Raw genomic sequence first — 19,093 nt, forward strand, 5'->3', positions numbered from 1 at the left:
ATATCCGTGTATGGAGCTAATTGAATCAAATATTGGCTTTTACTTCTTAAGCCCTATAATTTCTTTGCGAACCCCAAAAATTTGAAAATAACCATTTTATCTTGTGAAAAAGTGACTTTCAGAAATATATATTATGGAAACATCTCTTCGAAATAGGATTTTCAGAATGAAATTTCCAGAATAAAGTTTTCAACATCTGATTTATAGAACAAAAGTTTCGGAATTAGACAGTGCATGAAATTATCTGGAAAAGGTTATTTGGATTGAGATTTCCAGAACAAACTTTCAGAATACATATAATATTTCAAAATAAGTTTTCTGAAACACTCTTACATATGAAATGTGTTCTGAAGAAAACTTTCCAAAATATTAGTAGATACTTATTGTTTTTGTTGTGTTTAATTAGCAGTTTTATTTTTAATAAATGATTAGTTAATTGGCTGAGCTTTTAGAAAAAAGTACAAAATAAAATAATTTTTTTTATCTTAGAATACAAAATAAAAAACGCATTCCAGATTCTACAATCCGAAATACAAAATTTGTAATCCAGATTATGTAATCCAAATGCATATTTTATTTTCTAAAGTACAAAATTTTTATTTTGAATTATATATTTTAAAACTTTTCTGGTTATATATTCCGAAATTCAAGACAAAAAAAGGATAAAGTTGGAATTTTCAAATATATGAAGGTGACGGAAGAAGCCCACTAAGCGAATTAAGAAGATTGGACTTATTTTGAATGAGTTGGGTTTGGGGACTATGGGTTATATTGGCACATACATAGAACCACGGACGCATCTTGCACCTCCATACTTTCTTCCTACTCTCTTTTCATTTTGTGTTCAGAAATTTATATCTTTTATTTTAGATTTCAAATTATACAATCTAAAATATATATTTTTTATTTTGTATTCTGATTATACATTTCAAAATACAAATTTTATATTTCAAATGATATAATTCGAAATAAAAAATAAAAAATACAGTACAATAAAAAATTATAATTAAAAAGAGATAAGATAAAATGGTCTTTTGATTTGATATATGAAGGTGACGGAAGAAAGAGTTCATACATAGCCTCTTAAACCTGTTTATTATCCCCATGAAACAAGTGGAAATGATCGTGGAGACAACTCAAACCAAACATTATGGAGTGGTTCAACCAGTTCTAGCAAAAATCATGGCAAAACCAACACTAGTCATTCATGGCAGAGGAATGATTAACTGACAAAGGTTAATATTTCACATTAAGTATGCAGAGGATCGCAACAAAATTGCTTAGAGCTAAATGTTTGTCGTCCTTTAGAAAATTTATTTGGAAGGGGAAAAGATTTTTAATTTGAAAGTGGTTGCTATTATATTTGTTATTGCCTAGTATATATACATCATGGTCAGGTAAACTGAGTTTTATTGGACTTGAGATAAAATCATGGTTATTGTAGCCAAATTTATATATGCATACAAGTCTTTGGTTATGATAAACAAGGTTTCTAGAGAGGGATTGTCTCCAAAAGACCCTTTCAGTGAAGCAACAAGTTTGGAGGAGTTAGTGAGATACATCCTTTTTATATTTGATGGCAAACATCCATCAGAGAAGGACTCAAATCTAGGACAATCTCGTATGCTTAGGAATTCAAGACATGGAAGCAGGATATGTACTCGTTCTGGGAATGATTCAAATCGAGGGCAGTCAGTGATTGCCAGATCCTGGAGATGATTATGAGCATGTACCTGTAAAATCGTTTGTAGATTACAACAACTCAGGAGATAAAGCGATCTGAGTGTTGGGAAGAAGTCTATAGGAAAGGTGGTCAGAGACTCACAGCTGTCATGAACAGTCAAACTTACAAGGAAATTATATTGCTGACTCATTAAAATACTCATATTGGGGCAAGAATAAACTTTCAAGTCTTCAACAGAATCATGGGATATCATTTTCCCAATCCATTCCACAAACCATGCTTCCATGTTGTGTATTCGAAAAAGGGTGACCTCTTTCCCATTCATTTTCACCATTCCATCGTACCCCAGAAGTTGTTTGCAGTGCCGAATATATACTGTCTCAAAATGAAGAATTTGCACTGGCAGGCGCTCTTTCAGCTTGGGACAATAATCCATAGCAAGATGGTGAAGACGTGGAAAAGCACCTCTCATGGCTTCACAATCCCATTTCTCCAATCCTTTCATCTGGGAGAATTTCAATGTCTCCAAGGATGGAAACGAACAAGAGCTACTCCCATAAAAGTCAGCATCAATACATACTACCCCATCAAGCCCTGATATTGTGAGGTCCTTGAGAAATGGCAAATGTCCAAGGGAAGGCAAACATTTGCATTGTTTACATTGGAACAAGCTTAATGACACCACATTCAATAATGAATAATCTCCAAACCATGTTGGAAATTTTGTACCATCGTAGTGGCTGATTGACAACTTCTCCAAGTACTTGGAAGGTTGGAGATTCTCCATGACATTTACATCCCTTTCTTTCAATGCGTCAACAGGGACCTGGTCCCTATTCCATTTTAACTTTAGCTCCCGAAGGTGAGTTTTATTTTTCAAATCTGCTGCTTTTGCATCGGAGGGGTTCTCAATATTCTGCAACTCCCCAATTGATAGCCTTCCATGATGATCGAGTTGTCCTAGTTGTTGAATGCTGAATTCCTTACTTCCAACATCAAACGAACTCATGAATACTTGAAGATTCTTCAGTTTTTCCAAATGTTCTGGCACCTTTAACAGTTCAGTATCCATAAATTCAAGACGACGCAAATTGGTGAGTTTGTGTAAATTTGATGGCAGTTCCTTCAATAGTGGACAATTGTTGAGCTTCAGTATTTGCAAGTTGTAGATTGAACATGTTGACTCAGGCAATCTTTCTATGTGAGTGTTGGAGAGATCTAATGAGCGGAGATGCTTAAGATCGCCTACTGAGTCAGGCACCTTTGTAAGGTTAGAACAGTTAGACACAGACAAGACACGTAAGAACTTAAACTTGGAGAATAAGTCATCTATCGACATCTTGCAATGCCAACTCCAATCTGTTGGCATAAATGTGTGTAACCTTTCAACATCATGTATACTTCCAAACCCATCAAAATACTCCACATGATTGGTTGCAAATGTAAAATGACGGGTTGTTTTGGGAATACCTTTTGTTTTGTCAACTCCCAATCTGAAACAGATGTCCTCACAAACATATTTTGCCAAATCGTTTAAAAGGTCATGCATGACAAAACATGTTTTATATCTGTTTGACTGTTGAAAGAAAGACCTCGATAATAGATCATCAAAGTATTGTTCACCTATATCTTCTGGACTTTTGTGATGATGAAATTGTACAAAATTTTCAGCAATCCACAATTGAATCAAGCAATTCTTATCAAACTCATAATCTTTAGGGAATAAAGCACAGTAAGCATAGCATCTCTTGAGATGGGACGGAAGATGGTTATAGCTCAGTGCTAAAGCTGGGATAACATCACTATCCTCTAATTCCCATATTTCGCTTTTTAATACATTTTCCCATTCTGAAATGGATGATTTATTGTGTAGAAGACTTCCCATTGTTTTCAAGGCTAGTGGAAGTCCTCTGCATTTTTCAACTATCTGTTTACCAATCTCCTTGAAAGCTGTATTTGCTTGAGTATCATTTTGAAATGCATGATTTGCAAACAACTGCCAGCAATAGTCTTCTTGTAATTCCTTCAGGTGGTGCTCTTTTGAGCGCATTGAAAGAGCAACTTTCTTACTACGTGTGGTGACAAGAATCCTACTTCCATGAGCTCCAGAATCAAGAGCTTTCTGCACTTGTTCCCATTTAGACCAGCTTTCGTTCCAAACGTCATCCAAAACAAGAAGAAATCTGTTACCACTAAGTATTTCTTTTAATCTTCCCTGAACCATTTCTAGGTTTCTACTATCATCAGTTGATCTGGTGATGGCCTCAAGAATTGTTCTTGTTACCTTGAAAACATCAAAATCATCCGAAACGCAGACCCAGGCTTTGATATCAAATTTACCCTCTATCCTCTGATCATGGTATACATGTTGGGCAAGCGTGGTCTTACCCAAACCGCCCATGCCCATAATAGAAAGTATTAATAACTTGTCACCATTGTCACTGTCTGGTGCAAGCCAGTTAAAGATAATATCTTTGTCATCATCTCTGCCATAAATATCGTCTCTTTCACTCAACAAAGATGTTGATGACGATTTTTGTGACACTTTACTATTGGATCCTGAATCAACCCCAACACCACTAGCCTCTTTCAAACCTATACGACTGCCTTCGTTTACAAGTTCATCTAAGTCGTCAAGGACTTGTTCCATCCTTGTTTCAATTTCATTTTCATCGATAAAGAAACTGACAGAAGAAAGGGATAAATTCAAATTCCACACCTTGTTAGATGTTCTCTGATATTCATCTTCCACTTCGCGCAGGGAGAATTCATATATTTCATCTAAGAGATCCTCAGCTTCAAACAGAGCATCTATGACATCAGCAAGCCAAGGCTTCACACGTTTATTTATGAACTGCTGTATATCTGCATCATCAGCCAGAGCGTCAATGGACCGCAGCTTCCGCTTCAACCTTTTCAGCAGCTTCTGATCAAGTTTTCTTCCACGAAAGAAGTGGAGAACTTGAGGAGAAGCCAACCTATCAAATGCAACCTGAAGGAAAGCAGAGAAAGAAGAGCACCACCAACCAATTCTGCAGCCATGGTAGGAAATAGGAAAGGGAATCTAGTAGATGAACGAAAGTGCAGCTAATGGCAATCGCTCAGTGCAGGGTTAATGGCAATGGTCAATTTTGGCTGCAACGTAGTCAATAAACAAACCCAAATGATGTAAGGTTGCGTGTATCAAGAAAATATGGTTTATCAGGATAAACAAAAATCCACTTATAAAGGATTTTTAATCGTATGCACATGACATGAGTTTCTCTCTTTCTTTTCCAACCTTGTTTTGACATTTTTCATCTCTCCCTTCTTGCTGTATCAACTTACTCAGCTCTTTGGACTACATTATTCCTTTTTCAAGGAAACATTTCATTCTTTTTCATAGGTGCGATTCATTCTTTGTATAAATTTCCAAACTGTGAATTCAATTTGTTATGCATCTTGAATCTTTGACCATTTTTCCTGATTTTGCAACTCTCTAAGCAAAATAGGTGTGTCGGTTCAATGTTGAGAAGTCAAAGGACGCCCATAGTAAATTCATTAAAAGGAAGTCGAACATGAAGTTGCGTGAAGAGAAGCATATACACATAGAAAAAGTCATCCTCATAACTCTCCTTGCCATGACATACGCTGTTAATAATATTAACTAATCCCATGATAAACTAATTTTAACTATTCGGATTACATTTACACGTTTAATTTGAAAATATTAATACTAAAAGAAAAATGAATTACCCACACCATAAAATTATTTTCCCGTGCATTAAACGTAAGCTATCCTACCCAAGTGCATTTAAATCTTGATATTTTAATCAAATTCGGTCTCTTAAATACAAATTAAACTGATCATTATTAATCAAATATAATCACTCAATTAAAAAATAAATATAATCGTTACTAATTAAGTTCAGTCTCTTAATTGAAAATTAATATAATCATTAGTACATATAAGTAAATATTAAGTAAAATTTCAAATAGTTACCGAATAACATTTATATCAACATTCTTAAATATAAAAAAATGATAATTAAATTTGCATTTAAATAAGTTTTAGTCTTTAATATAAGATTGATTTTTACTTTAAACTATTTTTTCAAATAGATATTTAATAAATTAAATAATTTTATTCATCTAGATCAGTTCTATTTTGCATGTTTAAGTCTTGCATAAACATGTTATCACAAAATCTAGATTCTTGAAGAATCACATACACTAAATCACTTCTATTATTATATGCCATTATAGAAAAAAAAAACATATAGATGTTATGATAAAAATAAGGTAAAGAATTAAAAGACAAATATAAATATTTCAAAAATACGTCTAAAGACACAATGTAATGTTAAAGAAAAAAATACAAACAAATATATTTTTCAAGGAGTTAAATTTATTTTAATAATTTATTATGTATTTCATTTACAAATATTAGAAACTTAAAACTTATTTAAGCTTTACCATTATTGCATTTAATTGAGTATTTAAAATAAAACTGATAGGCAGACTTTAAGTTTAAAGTAAATACATTTGTTATACCAGAATTTATTCTAAACCTTATCATCAATAAAGAGATAAAGGCTTAATAATTATAGTGTTAAAATGTTTTTATGGAGTTATAATTTGTTACATGACCGGACTACCAAAAGACGAAAAATAGTTCATACACCACTATTAAAGCATCCGTACCATTAAACAAAATTAAACAAAAGAAACAACTTCACTACCATATAAATATGTATCGAATGTGAGCAATCTTTTTCCTGTCTTCGCCTCCTTCATGGTAACGCTGTTTCAGCAAAGGACAGTCGTGTATATGAAGAGATGAAATTGATTTGGGAAGACCCTCCTCTGGTAAGCATTGGAGGTTGGGACAGTGCCAAAGACGCAGTGTTCGAAGAGATGAGAGTTCTAAGAGAGCCTTGTAGTTCAGTTTGTTTAGATTTGGACAATCAGATATTATTAAAGAGGAAAGAGAGAGTGGAAGCAAACCTTCATCAGGAAAACATTCCGCCTCTACTTTTTCAATCCTTAAAATTTCCAACGAAGAACTGTCTCCGAAAACTCTTTTCAGTGAGCCAACAAGTCTAAAGCAATTAATGAGTTGGATGTCCATTAGATTTGATGGCAAACCTCCTTCAGGGAACAACTCAAGTCTTGGACAGTCTTTGATTGTCAGATCCTGGAGATGATTGTGAACATGATCCTGTGAGATCATCTGTAGATCAGGAAACCCACAGAGTTCAAGGGTCCTGAGTGTTGGGAAAAAATCCAGTGGAAAGATCTTTAGAGAGACACAGTCATGACTTTTTGACTCCAGAGCTGAACCAATGTACAAGATTTCAAGAGAAGTGTCGAATAACATATGTCCAACAGTTGCCACCAATGATGCTGCCATGCCGTGCCCATCCGTTGTGAGCTTTTTCATTGTAGACCGCTCCAACTGCAGCTTTCCACACTCTTCTAGACGTAATTCTATCACACTCACAATCAGAACTTCGAGTTGTTCGCAGTTAAAGACATATAGAGATTTTAAAGCAACGAACTTTGGCAGGTGTCCTTTCAGCTTGGGACAATTTTGTATCCATAGAAGTTGTAGACGTGGAAAAGCACCTGTCACAGCTTGGCATTCCCACTTTTCCCATTGCCTCATATCATACAAATACAATTCTTGAAGGGATTTAAATGAAGAAGAGTTGTTCCCATGAAAATCAGCATCAATACTCACTATCTCATCAAACCCTGAAAGCCTCAAGTAATTGAGAAATGGCAAAAGTCCAAGCGGAGGTAACCGTTGGCAAGATTCACATCCCTCCAACACTAAGGACACCAGATTCGGTAATGAATTATCGAGTAACCAATTTGGAAATTGTTTACCAATATAGTTTCTTATTGACAACTCCTTCAAGTATTTTGAAGGTCGTAGATTTTCAAATACATCCTCAACTTTTTCTGAATCAACAGAGGAGCTGCCAATGAAATTCCATTTTAACCGTAGGCCTACAAGGTGTTGTTTGTTCTTCAAATCTACTTCTATTGTATCAGAGGGATTCTCAATATTCTGCAGATCATCAATGGTTAGTCTTCCATGAAGATTGAGTTCTCCTAATTGCCGAATATTCATTTCCTTACTTTTCTCAACATGAAATGAACTCATCGACACTTGAACATTCTTCAGCTTTCCCAAATGTGCTGCCACATTTTTCACTCCAATATCTACTAATTCAAGACAACGTAAATTGTCAAGTTGATGTAAACATGAAGGAAGCTCCTTTAATCTACGACAATAGTTCAGCTTCAGTGTTTGCAACTTGTAGAGTGAACTTATTGAGTCGGGTAGTTTTTCTATTTCAGTCCAGGATAGATCTATTGAACGAAGATGAATAAGATTTCCAATAGATTGAGGCACCTCTGTAAGGCCACGACAATGATTCAAAGATAAGACACGTATGAACTTAAATCTGGAGAACAAGTCATCTATCGACATCTTGCAATCCCAAACCCAACCCCCTTCTGTTGGCGTAAATGTATGCAACTTTTGAGTATCAATCGACCTCCCAAACCCATTAAAACCTAATTTAGAGTATGAAAATGAACAATGACGGGTTGTTTTGGGTATACCTTTTGGTTCATCAACTCCTAACCTGATGCAGAAGTCCTCCGAAACATATTTTGCCAAATCATTTAGAAGGTCATGCATGATAAAATGCTTTTCCTCTTCGTTGGTTGACGGTTGAAAGAAGGACCATGATAATAGATCACTGAAATATTCTTCACCAACTTCTTTAGGACTCTTTTTCTGTAGAGGGTTTTCTAGAAAATATTGAGCCATCCACAGTTGAATTAAATACTCCTTGTCAAAATGATAACCTTTGGGAAATAAGGCACATAAGGCAAAGCATTTCTTCAAATGAGAAGGAAGGTGGAAATAGCTCAATTTTAAAGCAGGGAGTATACCACTTTCATTTTCTGAAAAGTGCCATATCTCACTTTTCATAATACTTTCCCATTCCCAAAGGGATGATTTATTGCGTAATAGACTTCCCATAGTTTTTAAGGCTAAAGGAAGTCCATCACATTTTTCAACTATCATCTTACCAATCTCTATGAAGTCTGGGTCTGGCTGCGGATTACCATTTTGGAATGCATGCTTTGCGAACAAGTCCCAACAATAATCTCCTTTTAATTTCTGCAGGAAGTGCTTTTCTGATCGCATGGCAGCAGCAACCTTCGCACTCCGTGCAGTGACAAGAATCCTACTGCCTTGGCCTCCGAAAACAAGGGGCTTTTGCACATCTTCCCATTTAAATGGGTCTTCGTTCCAAACGTCATCCAAAATGAGAAGAAATTTCTTCCTCATAAGTTCTTCTTTCAGTCTTTTCTGAATTACTTCTTGCTGTATAATATGATCAGTTGAACCAGTTATTGTGTCAAGAATTGCTTTTGATACTTTGAGAACATCAAATTCGTGTGGAACACTGACCCAAACTTTAGTATTAAATTTACCTTCAAGCCTTGGGTCTTTGAACACATGTTGAACAAGAGAGGTCTTACCCATCCCACCCATGCCCACAATAGAAAGTATAGATAGGTTGTTGTGAGTGTCCGATGTGAGCCAGTTAAAGACAAAGTCTTTGTCATCATCTCTGCCACAGATATCCCTTTCATTTGGCAAAGATGTATATGTTAATTTACTACCCGATCCTGATCCAACCCCAACACCACCACCCTTTTCCAAACCTAGAATATTGATTTCGTTTGCAAGATCTTCTAGGTCCTCAATGACTTGTTCCATTCTGGATTCAATTTCTATTTCAAAGAAACTGAGAAATGAAGAATTGAGCGAATTCCACACTTTGTTAGTGGCACTCTGAGACTCAGCTTCCACCTGGCTTTTGGAGAGCTCATAATCTATCTCATCCAGGAGATCCTCTGCATCAAACACAACATCTTTGGCCCTGAGAAGCCAATCTCTGACTCGTTGATTTTTGAACTGCTTTTGTTCTGCATCAAGAGCCACAACATCAATGACAAGGAGCTTCATCTTCAAGTTGCGGAGTTGCTTCTTGTGCTTTCTTTGATGAAATATGTCGACAAGACGGGAAGCCAAAGTGTCAATAGTCCTCTCGAGGAAAGTAGAAACAAGAGCACCGGTGACCATTTCTGCTGCCATTAATGAAACTGTGAGATTTGAAGTGAAGCTTATGGGTGTGATTGGGTGCAGTGCAATGGAAATAATATTAATAAGGTAATTTTTGAATGATGGCCATGAATTAAGGTTGGTGAACTTTTTCCCTTGATGACTCGTCAACAACCAGTAAAGAATATCGAGTCTTCCGACAGCACTGTTATTCACAAGCTGTACTCCATTATCATGAATGAATGAATGAGTGGTTGTGATAGAGTGAAGGTCCACAACTTTACCTATATTTTCTAAGAATTGTGAATTATTAGGTACAAGAATAGAAAATGAATCACATTCTGTGAGACCCGGAAAAATTAACACTGCAATTATCTGTCACATCACCATTAATGTGACGTCACGTCACTACTTCGGGTAATTAAAAACCCACTCCCTCATCTGATACAGTCTCTGCCATGCACGGAAAACCGCGCCACATCATTTCTCTGAAACATTAAAAGCGCACTTTGCACCACATGCACACACGCCACCTGTCGCGGGAGAAGCTTCCAGTTCAGAAATTGGTGTGCAGGTGTCAGCTTGAGAGACGTTCGTTCAGACGAACATGGATTTAACAAAATAGAGTTTTTGAAAATCTCTCACTCACCTGCATCACTCATCTCCTTCCTCAGAACCTAACCTTTCATTTTCTCCCGCTTCTCTCTAAAAAAAAACCCCAACTTCTCTCTACTGTAATTCTCACGCTCCTTCTCCGATCACATTTCAGAACCGTAGAAACGTTCCTGGAGACGTGAACGTCACTTTGGACTGAACGGATTTGGGATCGGAACTGGTAAGTTCTAGTCGCTCACTGTTCGTCCTTTTGGTTTCATGCGAACCCTAGCTTGGTTGCATGCATGGGTATAGGTCTGAGTTGTTTCTGAATTCTGGTGTTTTAGATTAAGGAAAAATTGTTGAGCGAAACCTGAGAGTAGAACGCTGTTAGAAGGCGAACTAAACCTTGCTTTTTGGGAGTACACTGCTATCCAGGTAAGGGAAGCTTATATGTTTAATTTATACCTGCCTGTTGTATGATCTGAGTTGCATGTATGAAAAGTATGATGTTTGAGCTGTTATGAACGTTCACTGATATCGGATATGACTTCTGGTTTGTTTTGCATGTTAGTTTGATACGTATGAATGATGGATGAATATTGTAATGTATGAGTTATTAATGTGATGATTGTTGAATGTGAATTAATTTGGAAGTGAAAGTTATAAAGTTCATAAATTTGAGAATCATATGAAGTATAAAGTATAAGTTAAAATGTTGAAAATCTGGAAATTTGTTAAGGTTGAGAAATCTGAAACTTAAATCATTCTCTTTGATAAATGACGCTCGTCACCGTACGGTCTTAGACCGTTCGGTTTTCCTTAAAATAACTTAGAATGGAATTCTTTCATTTGGAAAGAACTCTACTCGAGAACGAGCGTCCCCATTTGAATGTCTGAGCGTTCGGTTCAGCTCAGCGGTATATAATACTTTAAACTTTAAAAATACGTAACGTTCGGTCTTATACCGAACGTTCGTTCTAAATGGCGCTCGGTCTCATACCGAAGCGTTCGTCCTAAAGAGCGCTCGGTCTTGTATCGAACGTTCGTCACGATTTACTTTCGGTCATCTACTTAGCGTTCGCTTTAATGTAGTGTTCGATCTTAAACCGAACGCTCGTCCTTATCTTTGAATCCTTAACGAACGTAAATAGCGTTCGTCCAAATAATTAGTAAATGTATATTGGCGCGTTCGGTCATTGACTGGCAGTCGATCCCTTTTTAAACAAAAGGTTCCTAATGTAGCTAAGTATTTATATTGATGTCTCTTAGCCAAGTCGAGTCAACCTGACCTCTTGGTACTTAAAAATATTCTGAAAATGATCTCATTATTTTGGAGTCTTCCTGATTGTTAAATGGGTTCTTCTAAATCTGGCTCTTAACGTTCGTCCTCTTCCTTCAGAAAGTTGAACGTTCGTCTTTTTAAGAGAGTGGAATATAGAATGAAAATGTTATAAATATGAAATGGTAAGACGTTTGAACACTATATTAAATGGTTATACGATTATGGAATTTGAACGAGCGTTCCAAGGAGGAACGTCTCAGATGTGTTAAATATTAAATTTGGTAAAGTATGAACATGGATAAGTTAAGACTCGCTGTCCATCCTGATATTCCGTGATACTCATCTTCACGTAGAAGGGGTAGTCATGTGTGGGAATGGCAGGAGGTCCTTAGTCCATCACTTAGCATGGGCGACGGACTAACCTCGAGTGGCAGCTGATTAGGTATATCCCGGCTACTACACCACTCGGGTGCAAGGACACTTGTAACTACATGGTTCATACAGTCCGGACGGTCTGTCTTATATATATATATATATATATATACATAATTCTATGTTATTCTATGTTAAGTTACCTGTTGTATGTGTGAATTGAAACGTTAAATGTATGTGTTAATTGTATGAATTAAATAATATAAGCTTACCCTTTCGTTTTTCCATTGTGTTGTCTCCTGTGTATGTACGTTTGTCTTGTCTTGCAATGATCATCCGTGTGGATGTGAGCAGATGGTGGTGCATCTCTTGAAGAAATGCTGGAAGAAGAAAATTTGGAAGATGCAAATCTGGTTGAAGTGGAAGTAAAGGCCGAGCCTTAGAGCGCTCGCTAGATTAGGAATGTGAATGTTAGATTAGTTTGGACGTTCGGTTAAATATTTTGTAAAGCCGTTCGTCCTAATTATCCCTGATTCTGTTTTGATGCGTACGTTATTTTATATCTAAGAACGTTCGTTCTAGGCTTCCTTTGTATGCGTTTTATGCGCGTTTCTTTTGTATTGAAGCCGTTCGGCTCTGGAACTTCTTTTCAGTATATAAAGACTGCTTGATTTTACTGTTAATTGTAATTAATTCTGTAATATAATAATTACTGTATTTTGGGATGTTACACATTCCATCCTCCAGGTCTTCGAGTGAATGGAGTAGAAACAAGAAAAATATACATAAAGAAGAGACATAATTGATGATATCAGATAATAATAAGATAATAATAATAATGATGATAAAAAGCTAAGAAATGAGATAGAAAAGATAAAAAAGAGAAAATAGTTGTAAATTAATAAAAGATAACATGCGAGCGATATATATATATATAATGATATAATCAGATTAAAAAAATAAAATAAAGAGAGAAAGGAAAAAAGTGATATATCTTGTCATAAGGGATGTAATCAGAAAAAGTAAAGAAATTAAAAATGAAATAAAAATGGGATAAAAAGGTTCAAGGGTATATTAGTCCCTAGTTTTTTTTTCTTATTTTTATTAAACTTGTGTGACTTTGTTTCATTAAGCAAATATAAACTATTTAAACACAATCTATATAATTAAGCAAATATTAACTTAATTTATTACAGATTTCTGAAAAGTACTTTTATAAAGCGAGCCGAATTTTGACAATGGTTTATTTAGTGGTTGTTGGTGGAATTACAGCAGCTATGGAAATAGTATCCTTGTTTAGATATAGTTCTCTTCTAAGTACTCTTGAAGAAAAAAGTAAATATAAATAATTATTTTCTAGTTAAAATTGGTTTATGTATAATTTAATTTGTAAACCAACGAACTCTAATCAGGTTTCCAACAATTTCCATTGTTTGCTACAATCTACGAATTCAAATTTCACGTTGGGAAAAGCAAAGCCTTAAAACTTTAATGAGATATCAGTAGTTCGATATTAAAATAGTTCGTTCCAAGAAAACCTTGAAGATAATTTTTTCCCTCTTGATTACATAAAATACGTCTTTTTCGTCTTATTTACTTAGGTTTGGACATAAATAATGTTGATTTATTTAAAAAAAATGTGATGATAATTTGATTTTGAATTTTTTAACATTAGACACTTTCATGAATTAATATTTTATTATAATATTTTATTTTATTTTTAATATAATATTTTATTATAAAAGTTTAATGTTAAATGAATGTAAAGAAGAGTGTCACCTAATAAGATTCTTTATAAAAATGTCATTGTATTTTTCTTTTTTTTTTTAGTGTGTGTGTTTTGAGCAGAAGTAAATTAGATTAAATTAGATGATGTGAATTGTTTCTTTGGTGTTAGTGCGACCCCAAATTTATTTTCACATATTTAAATTTATTTATTAGATATCATTATAAGAAAAGAAGAAGAAGAAATAAATAGGTTTAATACCTATTTTGGTCCCTCTTTTTATAGGGTTTGTTCAAAGTTGTCCTTTTTTTTTTTAAAGTTCACTATCATCCTACTTCTCGCAAAAACAGTTTAAGTGGATCCTTTTTGCTTACGGCGTTAAAAAACTAACGGCAAAGTTGCTCTGCTGGCCAAAATTAAATGACATGTCAAATTAATCCAATTAGTTGGCAAGTTCAGCTAATAAGAGACTGCCACGTGGCAGTCCCCTTTCCACTCAAACCCTAATTCCCTTTTCCCCTCTGTGCTACTACGCCACACCCTATTTCCCCATCATCTTGGGGTTAACTGTATTAGCATGGGGAAATTCAATGGGAGATTTGATGTCAAATATTGCATTGGCATTGGATGGAGAAGATGGAGTTCAGATTGCTTTATCTGGATGCTATGCAGGTCCTATGTTCAACACACTTGTTGGTTTGGGAATCTCGCTGCTGCTTGGGGCCTGGTCTAAGAAACCCTCTTTGTACGTGGTGCCTAAAGATAGTAGCTTATTTTACACCATGGGATTTTTGATCGCAGGACTGCTATATGCACTTGTCTTGCTACCTACAAAGAACATGCATCCTAACAGAACATTAGGAATGGGTCTCATCACCCTTTATGTGATATTTCTTTCTTTCAGGATATGCACTGCAATTGTGATCACTCAAAATCCAAATCAATGTCTCTTGCAGTTGAAGCAGAGGGGAAATAGGGCGCGGCGTAGTAGCGCAGAGGGGAAAAGGGAATTAAGGTTTGAGTGGAAAGGGGACTGCCACGTGGCAGTCTCTTATTAGTTGCTAACTAATTTGATTAATTGGACATGTTATTTAATTTTGGCCAGCAGAACAACTTTGCTGTTAGTTTTTTAACGCCGTAAGGAAAAAGGATCCACTTAAACTGTTTTTGCGAGAAGTAGGATGTTAGTGAACTTTTGAAAAAAAGGAGGACAACTTTGAACAGACCCTACAAAAAGAGGGACCAAAATAGGTATTAAACCAAATAAATAATAAGTATATTCAAAATTAAAATTAGTTTGTGCATGAACTTCTGTTATTAGCTTATTTAGAATTTGATTTTTAAGTAAACAAATATTAACTTTTGGAAATGCTTACTGCATTTATTTCCTGTGTGTTGTTTTTATTTACGGAAAAATTTATGCAAATAGCCGACAATATATCTTCCTTAAACATGAATCAACAATTTGATGAGGAATCAAACAGCATATCTATGTTTCGATAATGCAAAATTTTAAAATATATTAAAAACTTCTTTAATATTGTAACATCAATATATTTTGTAGATTAGCACAAATATAACATAAAAAATTTACCAAAATCCAAATTCAAGATTTTGTTCTTACTTATATCAAATACGTATGGTAATCATTATACGTTTTTCATTTTTTTTTAAAATAAATAAATTTGAGGTAACAAAATAAAGATACGATTAAAAAAACAATTTATTGATAGTTTGAGATCTGATTATCTCATTAATGTAGATTTTTCGTAATATATGTTTCTTATAGGCTCCCATGATCTTAAAAGTCCAACATAAAACCATATTCAGATTTCTCTCTGTTTCTTTCTGAATCAGCTATTTCTTTCATATATCGAAACGCAGACTACAACTTAAAATATACACTATACATTGAACTTTACAAGCCCTATACTTTTACATTATTGACATATATATCCACTATAGTTGAAGGCTAGAAGCATGATCATTAATGCACCATTGCTTCCTTTTATTAATTGAGTTCTGCATGTACTTTCAAATCTTAAATTGGTTGTTCAATTTATTTGTTCTATTTCATTCACTGTAATTCAATTTCATGCTTGCAAATATCTACATGTTTCAAATTGTTAACATTCACCAAATGGATTTGATGGATTGCATTGTAGAAAATAATTTGCTATTAAAATAATTGAGTTTGTTATATAGTTACTTAATTTTATATATTATTCAATTATTTACTATGTCTAATTTTATGATAGAGAACAAAGGACGATACAATGACTTAGTAATTTTAGACTTTGTTCATGTTTCTTTTATGAATGTTCCTGTTTTCATTATTTGATATTAAAATTGCAGACTTTGTTTTTTATTTCTTTAATGAATGTTATATATGCAAATTATAAATATAAAAAATTTAAAATTTTTGTCTTCTATAAATTTTCATTTATCACAGGATTTATGTATTATTTAAAAAAAAATGCAACAAACATAATGGGTTTTGAAAGTTGATGAAAAAATATTGAAAGCCGATTTTTGACATAATAGAGGTTTTAAGCTACTGGAAATACAAGGAAATGAGGTTCTATAAACTCCAGAGAAGTAATTGGGGTTTCAAATTGCGAGTAGTATCACGAGTATTACCAAGGGTTTTAAGCCTCATTCCAGAGGTTGCCAAAACCGCCAGCTAATCTGTTAGCGACGTTGGCTCTGTTGGGTAAACTTTAAATATAACCCCACATGTTTTTCTTTAAATGGACAACATACTTGAATCATGGAAAAAAGAAGAAAACTTTGTAAGTGGAAAGTGAGCTCCGCCGAAAGTGTAAGGTATTATACCACCAACCATGTTTTGGATTCTTGTTCTTTTTGTAAATGATAAATTGGAAGTCAACAAGTAGCACATACAGGAGAGAAGAACCTTGCAAGAGGCACACCACTAAGAAGTGAGAGTAACAGAGAAGAAATAAGGTGTGTCGTGCAGAATAAAAATAAAAAATGTGAATAGAAATGAGGAGTACCGTGTAAAGAAGAAAGAAAGCCGTGTATGTTCGTGTGTGTGCTGTGAGAACCCGTGAAGAAAAAAATAGAGAGAAGGGGTTGTATTTTCAGTTGTTGAGTGTATATTTGTTGTGAGTGTATATTTTAAGTTGTTTAAATATAAACTATTGGTATAATATCTATTTTGGTCCCATTTTTTGTTGAAAAAATTTGAAATGTGGTCACAATTTCTTTTGCCGTTTAATATAGTCCTAAAGAATGTAATTTCTATTCAATTTGGTCATTTTAGAAAACACAGTCTAAATCGTTAACGGCGAGATGTCCAAGTGTGCAATTACAGAGTGAAATTGGCTTACATGGAGTTCAAACAGTTGTTGTCACGTCACCACTCTTGACTCATCATCATCTTCTCCAAACAGAAACCCTAATTTCATCATCTTAACCTAACCCTAGCCTCCACTGTCGTGCCGCCCTCATGACCATGCCGCAAGGCGCCGCCGCCGCAAACCCCAATGTCGCGTCGCCGCTATGAACCCTAGATCTGACCAACCACCTTGTCGCCGCCTATCTGCACTGCGACACCACCGTCAATCACTAGTGCAAAAAAGGTTTTTTATACCTCTTCAAAAAGGTTTTTTATACCTATTTTTGAATAGGTATAGAAGTAGGGGATATAGAAAGTTTTCGATTTGTTATACATGCTCTAAAATCGGTGTAGAAAGTTTTACTTTTATGTCTGTTCTGTTTATAATAGGTATAAAAGTCTGATATTTACACCAGGGAAAAAACTTTTCTTTATACCTGCTGGTGCTAGAATAGGTATAAAAATCTCACTTTTATACCTGCTGGTACTATAACCGGTGTGAAAAAACAAGATTTTTTATATCTGATATAGATTTAACCGGTGTAAAAAGTGACGTTTTTTTATATATGAAGAAAAGTCTCTATGGTCTGAAGCAAGCTCCAAGACAATGGTACAAGAAATTTGATTCCTTCATGATCCAACATAATTTCAAGAAGACCTCCGCAGACCATTGCGTGTTTGTGAAGCATCATGAAAATGGTGATGATGATATGTTGATTGTAGGGAAGGACCATTGCGTGTTGATGATATGTTGATTGTAGGGAAGGACAAAATTAAAATAGCTGCTCTCAAGAAGGTATTGAGGAAGTCTTTTGCCATGAAAGACCTGGGTGCAGTGAAGAAGATACTTGGAATGAAAATCTCCAGAGATCGTTCTAGAAGAATGTTATGGGTATCTCAAGAAGACTACATTGAGAAGATTCTCAAAAGGTTCAACATGCACAATGCCAAATCTGCTTGTGTTCCAATTGCTGGACATTTCAAACTCAGCAAGTTGCAATGTCCAAAGAATGAAGAAGAAAAAGTAGAAATGAACAAGGTACCCTACTCTTCTGCCGTGGGTAGCCTTATGTATGCAATGGTTTGTACAAGACCATATATTGGCTATGCTGTAGGAGTTGTGAGCAGATTCCTGTCAAATCTAGGAAAGGAGCATTGGGAAGCTGTTAAGTGGATACTAAGGTATCTAAGAGGATCTGTCAAAAGAAGCTTGTGTTTTGGCAATGGAGATCTAAAGCTAATCGGATATTCAGACTCAGACATGGCTGGAGGTGTCGATTCAAGGAAGTCAACATCAGATTATCTGATTACTTTTGCAGGGGGAGTTATTTCTTGGTAGTCAAAGCTACAAAAATGTGTAACATTGTCTACTGCTGAAGCAGAGTATGTAAGCCTCTAAAGAGATGCTATGGATGAAGAATTTCCTAAGTGAATTAGGACATGATCAACATGATTATGTGGTGAATTGTGATAATCAAAGTACCATTCATCTAACCAAGAACCCCATGTTCCATTCACGCTCAAAGCTTATCGACGTCCAATATCATTGGATACGAGAAGCATTGGATGAGAAGAAATTGAAGATAGAGAAAATCCATACAAACTTAAATTGGTCTGACATGATGACTAAGTCAATACCAACCAAGAAGGCTGAAGATTGTTGTCAAGGTGTTGGTGTCGTGGTACCTTCCAACTAAAGACAGGATGCAATGATGGAACGAAGGATGGAATACCCATTTTGAGTTTTATGGGGGAGTTTTGTTGGATAAAAACAAAAATGGGATCCATCCACATGCTGAAAAGAAGGGTCAATGCTTTCATATACCATATATTGAGGAAGAATGTCTTCCAGCTTCACTAAAGCTCCATAAATTGCTCCAATGCACCAATCATGTTTCTTGTCCTTTCTTCCTTCATTCATTATAAAATGAATGCGA

At 35.0% G+C, this 19,093-nt stretch overlaps 1 protein-coding gene and 1 pseudogene across 1 annotated transcript; both read right to left on the reverse strand.

Moving 5' to 3' along the window:
• Positions 1 to 1,402: 1,402 nt before the first annotated feature.
• LOC148202543 (putative disease resistance RPP13-like protein 1) lies at positions 1,403 to 5,426 on the reverse strand (annotated as a pseudogene).
• Positions 5,427 to 6,318: 892 nt separating this feature from the next.
• Positions 6,319 to 9,984, reverse strand: LOC124831567 (putative disease resistance RPP13-like protein 1). The gene has a single exon (XM_088110371.1). It carries the CDS (start codon positions 9,849 to 9,851, stop codon positions 6,402 to 6,404), a length of 3,450 nt encoding a protein of 1,149 aa, XP_087966497.1. The 5' UTR covers positions 9,852 to 9,984; the 3' UTR covers positions 6,319 to 6,401.
• Between the last annotated feature and the right edge of the window lie 9,109 nt (positions 9,985 to 19,093).

Source organism: Vigna umbellata, chromosome 3, assembly GCF_029865625.1.
Source record: "Vigna umbellata cultivar VRB3 chromosome 3, Vumbellata_1.0, whole genome shotgun sequence".
NCBI classification, from domain to species: Eukaryota; Viridiplantae; Streptophyta; class Magnoliopsida; order Fabales; family Fabaceae; genus Vigna; species Vigna umbellata.

Bases quoted from the DNA above. Each gene is read 5' to 3' on its own strand.
- LOC124831567 (XM_088110371.1), bottom strand. From the start codon at position 9,851: ATGGCAGCAGAAATGGTCACCGGTGCTCTTGTTTCTACTTTCCTCGAG.